Source organism: Elgaria multicarinata, chromosome 2 (assembly GCF_023053635.1).
Source record: "Elgaria multicarinata webbii isolate HBS135686 ecotype San Diego chromosome 2, rElgMul1.1.pri, whole genome shotgun sequence".
NCBI classification, from domain to species: Eukaryota; Metazoa; Chordata; class Lepidosauria; order Squamata; family Anguidae; genus Elgaria; species Elgaria multicarinata.
In genome coordinates this window covers 89,008,064-89,020,065 of record NC_086172.1, presented here as the reverse complement: position 1 = coordinate 89,020,065, position 12,002 = coordinate 89,008,064, and the positions used below count along the sequence as shown (strand labels likewise).

The window sequence follows — 12,002 nt, the reverse complement described above, 5'->3', positions numbered from 1 at the left end:
TTTGGTGGTTGTCTGTTGGCCAGAGATACCACCTAACCCTCTGTTTTGCACTTCTGGGGTTAAAGTTAACCTGCTTACCTTGATTTCCTTTTTCTATTCTATTAATATCCTACGAATTGTTATAGCCTTTCTGTCTGTCTACACTCACATAACCTGTTTTAGTGATTAGTATCAAAGGGGTGGGTAGGTGGGGCTAAATTCATGGTCTCTGTGCAGTCCTACATTTGGGTTCTGTGCCTTTGCAGATTGAAGTTTGTCAACGCTCCCTAGAGCTTTAGCAGGAAGTCCACTTCCAGTCCCAAGGGTGCCCGCTCAGGCGGACATGGATCTCGTTACTCTAAATTCCTTTTTGACTACTGTACTGTCGCCTTGCATTCCCTCAGCTGAACACAAAAGTTAGGCTTTTGTGGGGGTTTTTACTCTTCTCTTCCTTCATCTTTGGTTTTTAAAAGTAGTTTATATGTGGCAGCTATGATTGCTTCCACCTTTGGCTTGGCAACAAGGCTTTATGAAGTTAGCATGCCGCAATAGTTCATCTTTCTTTTTGAAGGAGCAGACCTTTCTTGATGACAGATGCTGAGGCCCAAGTCCCTAGAACAAGGGGTGGGCAACGGTGGCCCTCCAGATGTTTTGGCCTACAAAACTCCCATCTCTAACCATTATCATACTGGCTTGGGCTCTTGGGAGTTGCAAGCCAAAACATCTGGAGGGCCACAAGTTGCCCATCCCTGCTCTAGTGCTCCACTGGTTACATGACTCTGCTTCATGTTGATGGTGGTAGCCAAGTCTGCTTCCAAGTCACAGTCACCATGACCGTCTACTGTAGCCAAGCTAAGACACCACCCACCATGGAAATTATCCTGTTCTTGACACAAGGACTGGCTGTGGCATTTGGATCGGATGCCTTTGACATTAGATGTAGCTATGGGCATCTTGTTACCAAACGTCTTGATACCGGTCAAATTTATATGACCCTCAAAGCAGCAATTACATCCAGAATGTATGTTGTTTTTTCAATTATACTTTGCCTTTTTACAAAAAGAATACAAGGCAGTTTACACAAAATTGATACATACAAAACAAAATGAAAATACAATCTAAAAACAAAAAAATGAAGAAGGAAACCATCAGCAACAAAATACCCAATAAAACTACAATTATTTAAATAAATCTGTCTTCACTGCCTGCTTAATAATAGGCATGTGGGGGCTAAGGGTATTTCTTGGGAGGCTGTTCTACATTATAGGGTGACACAATTGAGAAGGCATCTTCTGGACCTACCTGCCTTATCTCAGATGGCAAGAAGACCTCTGAAGTGGAACAGAAGTTCCAGGCAAGCTCATGGGTGTGTGGGTGGGGGGGGGATGTGATTCCTGAGATATTCTGCCCCCAAGTTGTTTAGAACTTTTAAAGGCCAAAGACAGTCCCTTGCATTAAGTTTGGATGCAGACTGATAAGTAAATAGTGTATAAGAGTGAATCGATATAATATAATCTGAACAGGCTGCTCCCATCAGAACCCTAGCAGGTTCTGTGCATTCTGTATTAGCTGCAGTTTCTGGATTGTCTTCAGGAACATCCCAAGTAAAGTTCGTGACATTTTTTCCCCTGAAGGTGACCAGAGCATGAATTGTTCCTTGGGTTAAAGTTTCAGTTTGCATATTAGATGGTGAAAAGCATTCCTGATCACTATCTTGAGGAAGGACAGTGAACCATGTCAAGACACTGAAGCCATTTCTCTAACCACTGAAAATCTTATGAAATTTCAGCAGGCATTGTCCACACACTTTCAAGTATATCTTTGCACATACCCTTTTCAACTCTGTTTAAAAGGAAAAACTGAGATTCCTAGGAATCTGAAATGTGCTCCCAGTTCTGCACTCCTAACTGCCCTCTGACAGAAAGATGACATGCATACAGCTTTGCATACCATACAGCAGCATATAGTGGAGTCTGTCTTTTTGAACCTGAAGAAAGCCCCTTCGTATTTAAAGTTCAGTGTCTATATTTCTGTCAATCTGTGTTTTGTCTGGCACATGATTCCTCCAGAAACAATTGCTGACCTTGTATAAATAAAGCTCCTTTCTCATCCTCTGAAGGTCAGACTATACTATTATATGCAAGTCCCGTCCCCCCCCCCCCCGCTGTGTTTTTGTTAATAAAATGCAGCCAAACACAACTGCATAGTTAAGTGGAGCACTGGTTAGGGAGGAGCTTCCCCCACCCCTGAGCATTTCCCCCTGTGATATTGCCCTTAAGTTGCTTTTCTGTGTGTGTGTTTATAAATGGGAAAATTGTGCTCAGCCATCCCTGAATCAAGCAGTACCTGTGAGTTCAGCAACTTTCAAGTGCTGAAATTGTACTCCCTTTAAAAAGGGTATTCCGTGAGTTATTAAATGGTTATTTTAGGAGTCCCCTGGAGAGATGGTCTGTTCTCTTAAGTTGGTACATCTCCTTACTCCAGTGTGTAGAACTGTCCTGTTTTACCCCTCTCTATTTCAGGCTGTTCAGCCAACACTTCAAAGCAAAGATTGAATTGCCATTTTATGTTTTTGATAACCTGGGTAGGGTTGCCATATTCTGAATCCACAAAAACGGGACAATTTTTTGAGGGGGAGCGGGAGGATTTTTTTAAAAAAACTGAGCAATATGTAAAGGTATAGGGAAAGCAAGCAAGCTGTCTAAGCTTTAGTTATCTAACACTGCAATCATATGTGTGTCTACTCAGAAACAAATCATATTAAGTTAAATAGGACTTATTCCCAGTTAAGTATGCATAGGATTGCAGCCTAAAGTACTTAAGCACCTGCAAATAAATAATAGGCAAAGAAAAGTTTAAGCAAACAAACAAAAAAATGACACTAAATTACATTTCTCCACTAGTTCTCAAAAGTTAGAGGGGACCTCAATATGGAGACTTACACTCCACTGAGCAGGCTCAAGGCACCATTTCAGAGGTTGGAATTTCTCCGGCCAGCTGGAACAGGAATCCGGGATTCTTGACTGGCTGTTCAGGACATTTTGGAAATGCTTGGAAACCGTGACATTCCCGGTTTTCCGGGACGTATGGCAACCCTAAACCCAGGCTCTCTTCAGCTCACATGGGGAAAGATTCCTTATTAGTATTTTTTCTGGAGGTTTTTCTACTCTGTGGGGCAGTGGAAATATCAGCGATAGCAAGTCAGGCAATGATTACTCTCACTTCTTGAATTCAGTCTGTTGCTCTCTCTCCACAGTACTTCCAAACTTTCCTCCTCCTCCTGGATTGTGTCACAGGCTATATTTTGCAGCAAAGTCTTTTATACCAACTAGGAGTACCTGGGTGGAGCAAATTGGCAAGTTTCACAGTTGTTTCCTGTATATGGGCAAATGTTGTGCCTGGGCATAATTATCTGATTGTTACTTCTCTGTGGAAAGAGAGAGAAAACCCTCCAATAAACTGCAAGCTTTCCTCCCGCACCCCCTTTATATATATAAAACATGATGCAACTTTATAAATTTAGACCTCTTAGGAGGAGGAGTTTCATGATTTGGGATATTTAAGAACTTTGGCCACAATCCAACATGAAGTTAAGCATATCTGAACTCTGAGTGTGGGTTTTGTTAGTGGCTGCAGTTAACAAATCTCTTAAAGTAAAGACTGGGACTTTTTACTAACTTTATTGTAACATTGTATGTAAGCTTCTTTAAAACCTTGTGATAAATGGAACTTTCTGTATTGCTTGCTTTTTATTTTAGTTGCTACTCTAATTTCAGAGTTTGGGTAGCTTTAGCTTAAATTGCATTTGAGAATTAAGTTTATAGACAGAACCAACACTGTAATGAGTTCAACATTTTAAATATATTGCTTAGGCAAATTTAAAAATCGATTATTTAGAATAGGGAATGCTGAGAAATTGAACCTCAAGGAGAAATTAGATATTTAGCATGGGGAAGAATCAATTTAAGTAACTTTTAACATATATCAGCTACCACCTCTGGAATGAGTGTGTGTGTGTGTGAGAGAGAGAGAGAGACAGACTGACTGACTGACTGACTTTGGGTGGTGTCACACTCCCCCTGAAGGGCCAGGTATGCAGTCTTAAGAGTGCTCTTAGACTCCTGTGCTTTCTGTGCAGGTGGTATCCACTGCCAGGAGTGCTTTTTTCAGCTTAGGCTAGAGAAAACTGACCTAGCCACAGTAACACTTTCCTTGTTTGTATCCAAATTAGATACTGTAATGCACTCTAAATGGGGCTGCCCTTGAAGACACTGCTACTGGTGCAGAATGAGACAGCTAGAATGCTTGTTGGATCTAGATGCTTTGATCGTATTACTCCTATTCGGTATCTTTTACATTAGCTGCCTATTAGTTTCTGGGCCCAATTCAGGGTACTAGCTTCAGCCTTTAAACCCTTAAATGGTTTTGGACGACATTATCTGAAAGTCTGCCTAAACCTGTATGAGTCTGCACAAGCATTAAGATCAGCTTCAGAGGCCCTACTTTCTGGCCAACCAGCAAGAGCCTATAGGCTGGTGGGTACTAGGTTTAGGTCTTTTTCAGTGGTGGCCCCACACCTTTGAAACTCCCTTACCAGAGATGTACATATGGCTTCAACACTACTAGATTTTAAAAAACAAAACGACCCCACCCAAAGATTTATGTATTCTAGTCTGCATTTGGTGCTTAAAAATCATTAGCTGCTGCTTCTGTTGTGTGTGGGTGTTTGTGTTTAATTGTTCATGTTTTTGTAATATTGTAAGATGCCTTGGGAGGGCAGTGCGTCATGAAAGGTCTGATTAAAAATCTCCGAAATAAAAAAATAAATACTTTACAGTCATCTTCAAACCTGCTCTTCACTTGACTTACACCCAATTAATCTTGTACTTGCTCTTTGCTTGGGTTGCTTTATTATTTATTGAAATGTTTTTTTTTCCTTTTTTGTCCTCTCAAGTCTCAACATTTACTAATTGATTGTGTGTGTTATCTGCTGTGTTTTGCTATTTGCTGACCCCCCTCCCCCATTGATCATGGGTTGAATCCAAGGAAAAGCACATGGAAAGTAGCTGGAGGAAACAGACTTCTCTGGTCCCTCCACCCCTGGTAGCTCCTCTTTCACATGCTTCCATCAGCTTCCTTCCATGTGTTTTTTTTGGACCCAGACCTGTATTGTTCTATGACTTTGTCAGTTGCCTTGGGAACATTTGTGCTGAACTGCCCTGAGAGCTTCAGCTATTGAGCAGTATAGAAATGCAATAAATAAAACAAAAACAAAATAAAATAAACATTGTAGAATATATATCTAATAATATATCATAAAATGAATGAATGAATGTTTTCCAATGTACGATTCAGAGGAGCATGAACTATTTATAGTTCTTTCCAGTTGAAATTACCACACCCTGTTACTGAGGGTCTGGGCCATTCCTGTATCTCTTTCCAACCCTTCCTACAATCATGTTCACACATGACACTTTCCCCACATGGATATAGGAAAACATATCAGGCTGCCCATTTGTTACACTATGAAAAGAACTGACACCCACTTCCTGTTCCATTTTCTCCTATTCAGACGAGCCTCCAACTTTGCTCATACACCTTTTGCTACCTTCAGTCCCCACAGCCTTATCAAGTTTCCCCCTTCCTTATCTAACCTCATGTCAATTTTTAGTAAGACAAAGTTTAGTCCTGACTTACTATTTTTTAGGGGAATTAGTATAAAAAGATGTCACCCTCGCAACACCTCTCAAAGTGTTTTCAGAGCAGGAGAGATCAAATAAGATCTATCCTGTTAAAGTATTTTAAAGCTAGTTTTTAATGTTCTGTCAAACTCTACATTCTTTAGAATTAAGCTTTTGGAGTAAATAACAGATAAAGTACACTCCCAGGTTGTTGATAACCTGGCATCTGACTCATCTGAATTGCTTAACAGTCTGAGCTTATAAAGTCTCTCTCCAATTTTTGTTATGACCTTCCTAAACTTTGAAGAATGTGTACTTTGAGAGCTTGTTTTCCTTCATTTCAGAAGCAAGTTAGTTCAATTAAAGTAATTCCCATGTGTGCTTTTACAGGTCCACACCACAGGGCAAAGAATTCCTTTACAAATGCAGTTTTCATGCAGGGATTGTGGTAAAATCTGCATGCAGATTATATGTGCAGATCTGAAATCTGGGTCATTCGCTTTTGCTTATACGCATTGTCCACATGCTGGGGAACCAGTTGTAGCATCTCATTGTGCATACTCAGACTAAGAAATCCATGTGTCTGATTATCACACACTACCATCTGCATACCTATTCACATTAAATTACTACATGAAAGAGCCTTCTGTTTACTGTGAAGCTGCCCTTATTCTGTGGAACCAATGCAGCTATTATCGCTCCAGCTCAAGGTATGAGTAGTCTAGATCTGCTCATGAGTGTTTAAAAAAATTGCATACTGTTCACCAGTCAGGGAGCAGGGGAGTTGTACAGGAAGAGAAGCTAAGCAGCCTAATCAGAGACAGTGTGATCCAGTGATTTATGCAGGGCAGCTTGCCCAGGACTTGACTGCTGGAAGCATCCCCCACCCACCCCAGGCTTTCTGCAGTATGCCTGACTTCCAGAGCAGTCTGCTTTTTTGTGTTGAACATAGCTCAGCTACAAACAAGTCCTCTTTGACACTTTTTAAAATTACCCTGTCCCACCTACTCTCCTGTTTGTTTGTCTTCAGCTTGATCTCTTCTTGACATTCAAGAATCTGGAAATGAGCTACTCTGCTTTGTTTCTCATTTGGCGTGTTCTCCTGAGGCAGTTATGAATGCTTGAGTAATAAGTCAAGCAGGCTAGAGAGGAAAAGGGAATCTCTGAAGCTCCTTGCAGACTAATTAGAAAAAGAAGGTGAAACACATCACATTTCTTCATGGGTATCCTTTGAAACTTGTGAGAGGATGTAACATTTTTTTCATCTCTTCCATGCCCCCTTCTTCATCTGCCAAGTTCTGCTCATTTTTGGAAAAGGTTTAAGGGTTTTGCTTGTAAAAAGGTGGAGTATTTTACATCCTCAGGCTCTTGTTTTGCCTGTGGTGATTTCCTTCCTGCTAATTGGCGGTTTCTGATTGTTCCCAACTGATGACTCTGTGAAACAGGAAAGAGTTTCCCTGATGAACAAAAGCCTTTCTGACAAACAGGTGCTTCGCCTCTGAATTAAACTAGCACACAGTGCATTTCATTCTGGATTTTTTCCTAAAATTTCTGTCTGAAAGCATGAGACTCAAGAGGAATGGTTCTTATACACTGAACAGGTAAGGAAGGATGACTGCATCCTTCATGATTTATTTCTTACTTCCCCCACTCCCAAACAGTATGAAAAGGGAGTCACTTGTTTCTGAAGTTACAACAAACTGTTTTCCAAAGTATTTACACTACTCCTACTCCTTATCCTACCACTATGACATCTATTTATCTACTGTATTTTCATAGTGCCTTTAAGTAAAAAAATATGTATTTGACAGGGTGGGGTGGAAGCTTGCAAAGTGCTTTACAATTTTTGTGTGCCCTCACAGCACTTTGTGAGGTGCATCACTCTTGTTCTAATTTACAGAAGGAAAGTGAGGTTGGAAAAAAGTGATTTATTCAAAGACTCATGGTGAGTTCTTAACAAGTGTGGGATGATCCTATCTTTTCAGGAGGAGCATGTTACAGCTCGGCCCCACTGATTCTTGCATATGGAGGTGTGACAAGGTGTCTTGGTACTTGAAAGGAGCCCAACTCAAATGCAAGGCTTGAAGCTTTCTGTTTAGTACAAGTACTTAAAGCATGTCTGGAAGGATTTTTTAAAAAAGTCTGATTACTTTTTCCTTAATGCCCAGAAAAACGGTGCAGTGGAGAGTACTTCACTGGTGCAGTAAGTTGCTGGAACTTAACCTGAGACTTTGATTTTCGTTATGGAGTTTGGGGTGCAACTGGAGACTAATGTAAAAATCCATAGGTCAGAATTATACTTTGTATGTTTCATAATGACTGGGCTTGGAAAATATTTATTTATTACATTTATATACCGCCCTATAGCTGAAGCTCTCTGGGCGGTTTACAAAAGTTAAAATCAGGAGCATGTTCGATCATAACTTGCTTTAAGTATTTTAAATAAGATTGCCATATGTTTCATAGCAGCTTACCATCATAACTTCGTACTTATAACTTTAATGAATGAACTTAGTGCTGGGCTGTACCTTTTTATGAATTTGTTGAAGAATTATAATAATTCATTTTTAAAAGAAAACGTTATCTGTTAAGTGGGGCAGAATATTAAGTACAGAGACAGCTTTCACTGCAAAGTTGTTTAGCCTACAGAACTCTAAATACACTTTTGCAGTAAAAGCTATTGATTACAATTAATCAACTTTCAAGTCTGTCCTTTGAATCTCTGCTGAAGTCTTCTATTATTGTCCGAGGTTGCCAGCTGGATTTCCCCAATTACCCATGCTGGCGTAACTTGTCATGTCACCTGAACCTGGACAGCATGGTTTGTTTAAAGTAGGTGGCAACCCCCAACAACAGCCTGGTACATGCAGCAGCTGCAATAAGTCATGGTGGCTTGTTTCAGCCCCTGTGATCATGCCAACTGGAACAAAGTCTTAAAAGAGACAGAGAAAAATGTGTATTTTAATCTCTTCAATATACTAAGCCTCTCTATCATGATAAACTCTTGTTATTTTATCATAAATCATCAATATTCAATGGCCCACTCATATTCCCAATTCCTAGTCACCCTAGCCCAGCCTTCTGCTACCAGGTACCCTCTAGGTATTGGAGTATAGCTCCTATCATCACAAGCCAGCATGACAAGTAGCCATGCTGGCTGGGATGATGTGGGATCTAGTCAAACACCTGGAGGGCACCAGGTCGGGGGAGGTCTCCTAGTCCACTAACTCTCAGCCCACTTTTCATTGAGACTAGATGCAATGATTCTCCACCTACAGTTTAGTATAATTTTCTTCTACAACTTCAGTAACTTCAAACCACAGAGAAAAGCCTTGACATGAGGCAATTCTGTTTCTTATGCCATCACTCCTTCTAATAGCAAACTAAAGGGATGAGTGCTACCAGAATTGCAGTCAGTGGGATCACTGAGAAATGAGAGAACAGTATAACACAGATTCTTGCCTGCTTGCACTGGCTGCCTGTATGTTTCCAAGCCTAATTCCATGCTGGGCTTAACCTATAAAGCCTTATACAGCTCAGGACCACAATATCTGAGCTGTATACAGCCTCCCTCAGTATGAACTTACTCTTATGCTGAAGTCACCATCTCAGACCATAATCTGAGTGCGTCCTTCGAGGGAGGATTAGAGGTAGCAAAATGGGAGAGGGCTTTCTCAGTTGCAGACCTCCAATTGCAGTATGAGTTCCCTAATGAGGTCTATCTGGCGCCAACGTTGGCATCTTTTTGGTTAAGATTGTCCTCTACTCCCAGTCATTTGATGGGATTTTGATGTCTGTTGTTTCATCAGGTATCTCATTGTAATGTTTTAGCTGTTTAAATTGTTTTAAATTTTGCATATTAGAAGTTTTAATGTTATGTTTTGTAATTTTTGTGAACTGCCCAGAGAGCTTTGGCTATTGGATGATGATGATGATAGGAACTCAGAAATTTGCAGTAGATATAGGTGGGGGCATACCCTAAGGGAGCTTCTCTCCACAGAACTTGAGATCTTCTTTGGCCCTACCCAGACCTTGAGGTTTTCTTTGGATGTACTTCTCTGAGGTGCACTGAGCGGCTACAGGAGAGGGTGATTTCAATAGCGGCAATGCTATCTCTAATAACGCTTTCCATTAATTTACCTGGAACAAATGTTAAACTAACCAGCCTCTAATTCCTTCAATCACTCTGGATCCAATTTTAGAACTTTGTGTTGTTAGCTGCTCTCCAGTCCTCTGGTTCAAAGGTTGATCTTAGAGACAACTTTCGTATTTTTGTTAAAAGATGAAGAATTTCACATTTGTCTTCTCGAAGAACTCTTTGGTGGATAGCATACTGATTGGTTGATTTTTAATTTGCCAATAAGGCCAGAACTTCATTTCTTGTTAAGCATTATTTGCCACAGTTTTTCAGACTCCTCTCCTGAAAGTCAATTGAGGCACAGATATCTGGCCTATATCTTCTGCAGTGAAGACAGGTGCAAAGAATTTAATCATCTTTTCTGCAATCTCCTTATCCTCTAGCATACCTTTAGTTCCCTTGTCTAGTTGTTGCACTGCCTCCCTAGCTGGTTTCATGCTTCTGATGTATTTTTTAAATTATTGGCCGTAATGTTTTTAACAATATGCTCCACAGATTCTTTATTTGCATCCCTCATTGTCTGGTTGCATTTATTTTGTGCTTTTTGTTCTCCCTACTTGGGAAGTCTCCCATTTTCTAAAGAAAGCCTTCTTGCCTCTGCTCATTAGCCATTCTGGAATCCTCTTGGACTTGATAGTGCTTTTCCTGATCTGCAGTATAACATTCTAGCTGATCCCATGGAAATACTGTCTTTGCATAGGGTCCCAGATTGTTGTCTCAAAACTTTATGCCATGCCTGCTAGCCACTTAATAGCATTGGCCAGATAAGCGGTTTCACTTTACCTCACGAGAAGATAACTAATAATCATTTCTTGTGTAAGCATATTACTAGTTGGTATAGAGCAGTAATTAATATTTAAATCAGAACTTGCTAGAGAAACAAGGCTTTACCTAATGTTAAATTTTATTTTAATTAATTACACCCTCGTCTCCTTATAATAAAGTACATAATGTTCACCATTTGTATCCCCCAAATCTATTCACGAAGAGAAAGTATCTTACCTTATTATTGACCTTTAAATTTTAGTTTGAGCACATTTAAAATTCAAAGTGCAGATTTGAATAACATAGTATTGAGATTTCCAAAGTGATACCCATGGACACCTCCCTTCATGCTCACCAGACTCCCTTTCCCCTCCTGATTTGTTTAAAAAAACCACCCACCTCTTTAAAATGTTTTTTTCCCATTAAAATAATTAACTGGAAGGCCAGCATACTGCAAAGCCAAGTGCCAGCCTCCAGCGCTACACCATCTTCATTTCTATGAATGCCTGTGGGACCCCAAATGGCGTGTGGCTACAGCCTAGAGCTTTGTTTGGAAGCATGGCCAGTCAACCAGGAAAAACACATAAGCTGAGAGGTGGTAGAGCAGATCCTGTCAGACTAAAGGGATGGTGAGGAGCAAGGGACAGGGTGTGTGTGAACTCCCTGTTTAAAATGTGGTGTATTTAAGCTGGTTTGTTTGTTTCATTGGGGTGTGCATTTTGTCTGGGGTTTGTTTGTGCATGTGTTTTTCTGAGCATCACCAGTTTGCCTTCCATGAAATTGATATTTTGCTGTGCTCTCTGGGGACAAATATGTTATTGGTATTTGTGGCTCAGGTCCCACCTTTGCCTTATACTCAGTTTCTTGGTCAAGTTACTTGTCCCTTAAGCCTCATTAGTTTGCCTTCTATAAAATGGGTGTTGGAGCAGAAAACTGAATTCAGAAGAATGGTGCATGTTTTGGAACTCCACCCCTACCTCTGCTCTGTATTTAAATCTTGGACAAGTTGTTTGCCTTTTAGCCTCACCAGTTTGCCTTCTGGGAAACAGGTGTTTTGTGACCAGCTACACCCACCATTTCTGAAAGTGTTCACGACATGCTGTCAAAATTATACATGTGCCCATTGGCCCAGAAAGGTTGCCCTAAAATGAAAATGGTGTATAGAACTCTCATTTGTGTTTTACAACCTGCCATCCCAACTGTAATGTAAGGGGTAAGGTGAATAGATTCTGGGCCAACACTACTCCTGACACGGCTTTGCATGAAAATTTATTGACCTGTGAATGCTGAAGTGCTGTTCCAAATATTCAGCATTGCCAGTTTTTCCAGTGTGTGGATGCTATCTGGTTTTAATTTAAAAAAATACTCAGTTTCTAAGTTAAGCAAAACATGTAAGGGAGAGAAATACTCTCTAATTAAATCTACTCCTAATTTATGTT

The 12,002-nt window shown here is 40.4% G+C and overlaps 1 protein-coding gene across 3 annotated transcripts in view; it reads left to right on the top strand.

The window, feature by feature from the left end:
• MOB2 (MOB kinase activator 2) overlaps positions 1-12,002 on the top strand; it is a 147,091-nt gene that overhangs the window by 56,726 nt on the left and 78,363 nt on the right. Inside the window, exon 1 of one of the 3 annotated variants that reach the window (XM_063117115.1) lies at positions 7,176-7,261. The exons of the other annotated variants lie outside the window; for them this stretch is intronic. Coding sequence (XP_062973185.1) covers positions 7,224-7,261 — 38 coding nt within the window. The 5' untranslated portion in view covers positions 7,176-7,223. Of the gene's footprint in view, positions 1-7,175; positions 7,262-12,002 lie in introns of those variants that run through there. 3 annotated transcript variants of the gene reach the window in all.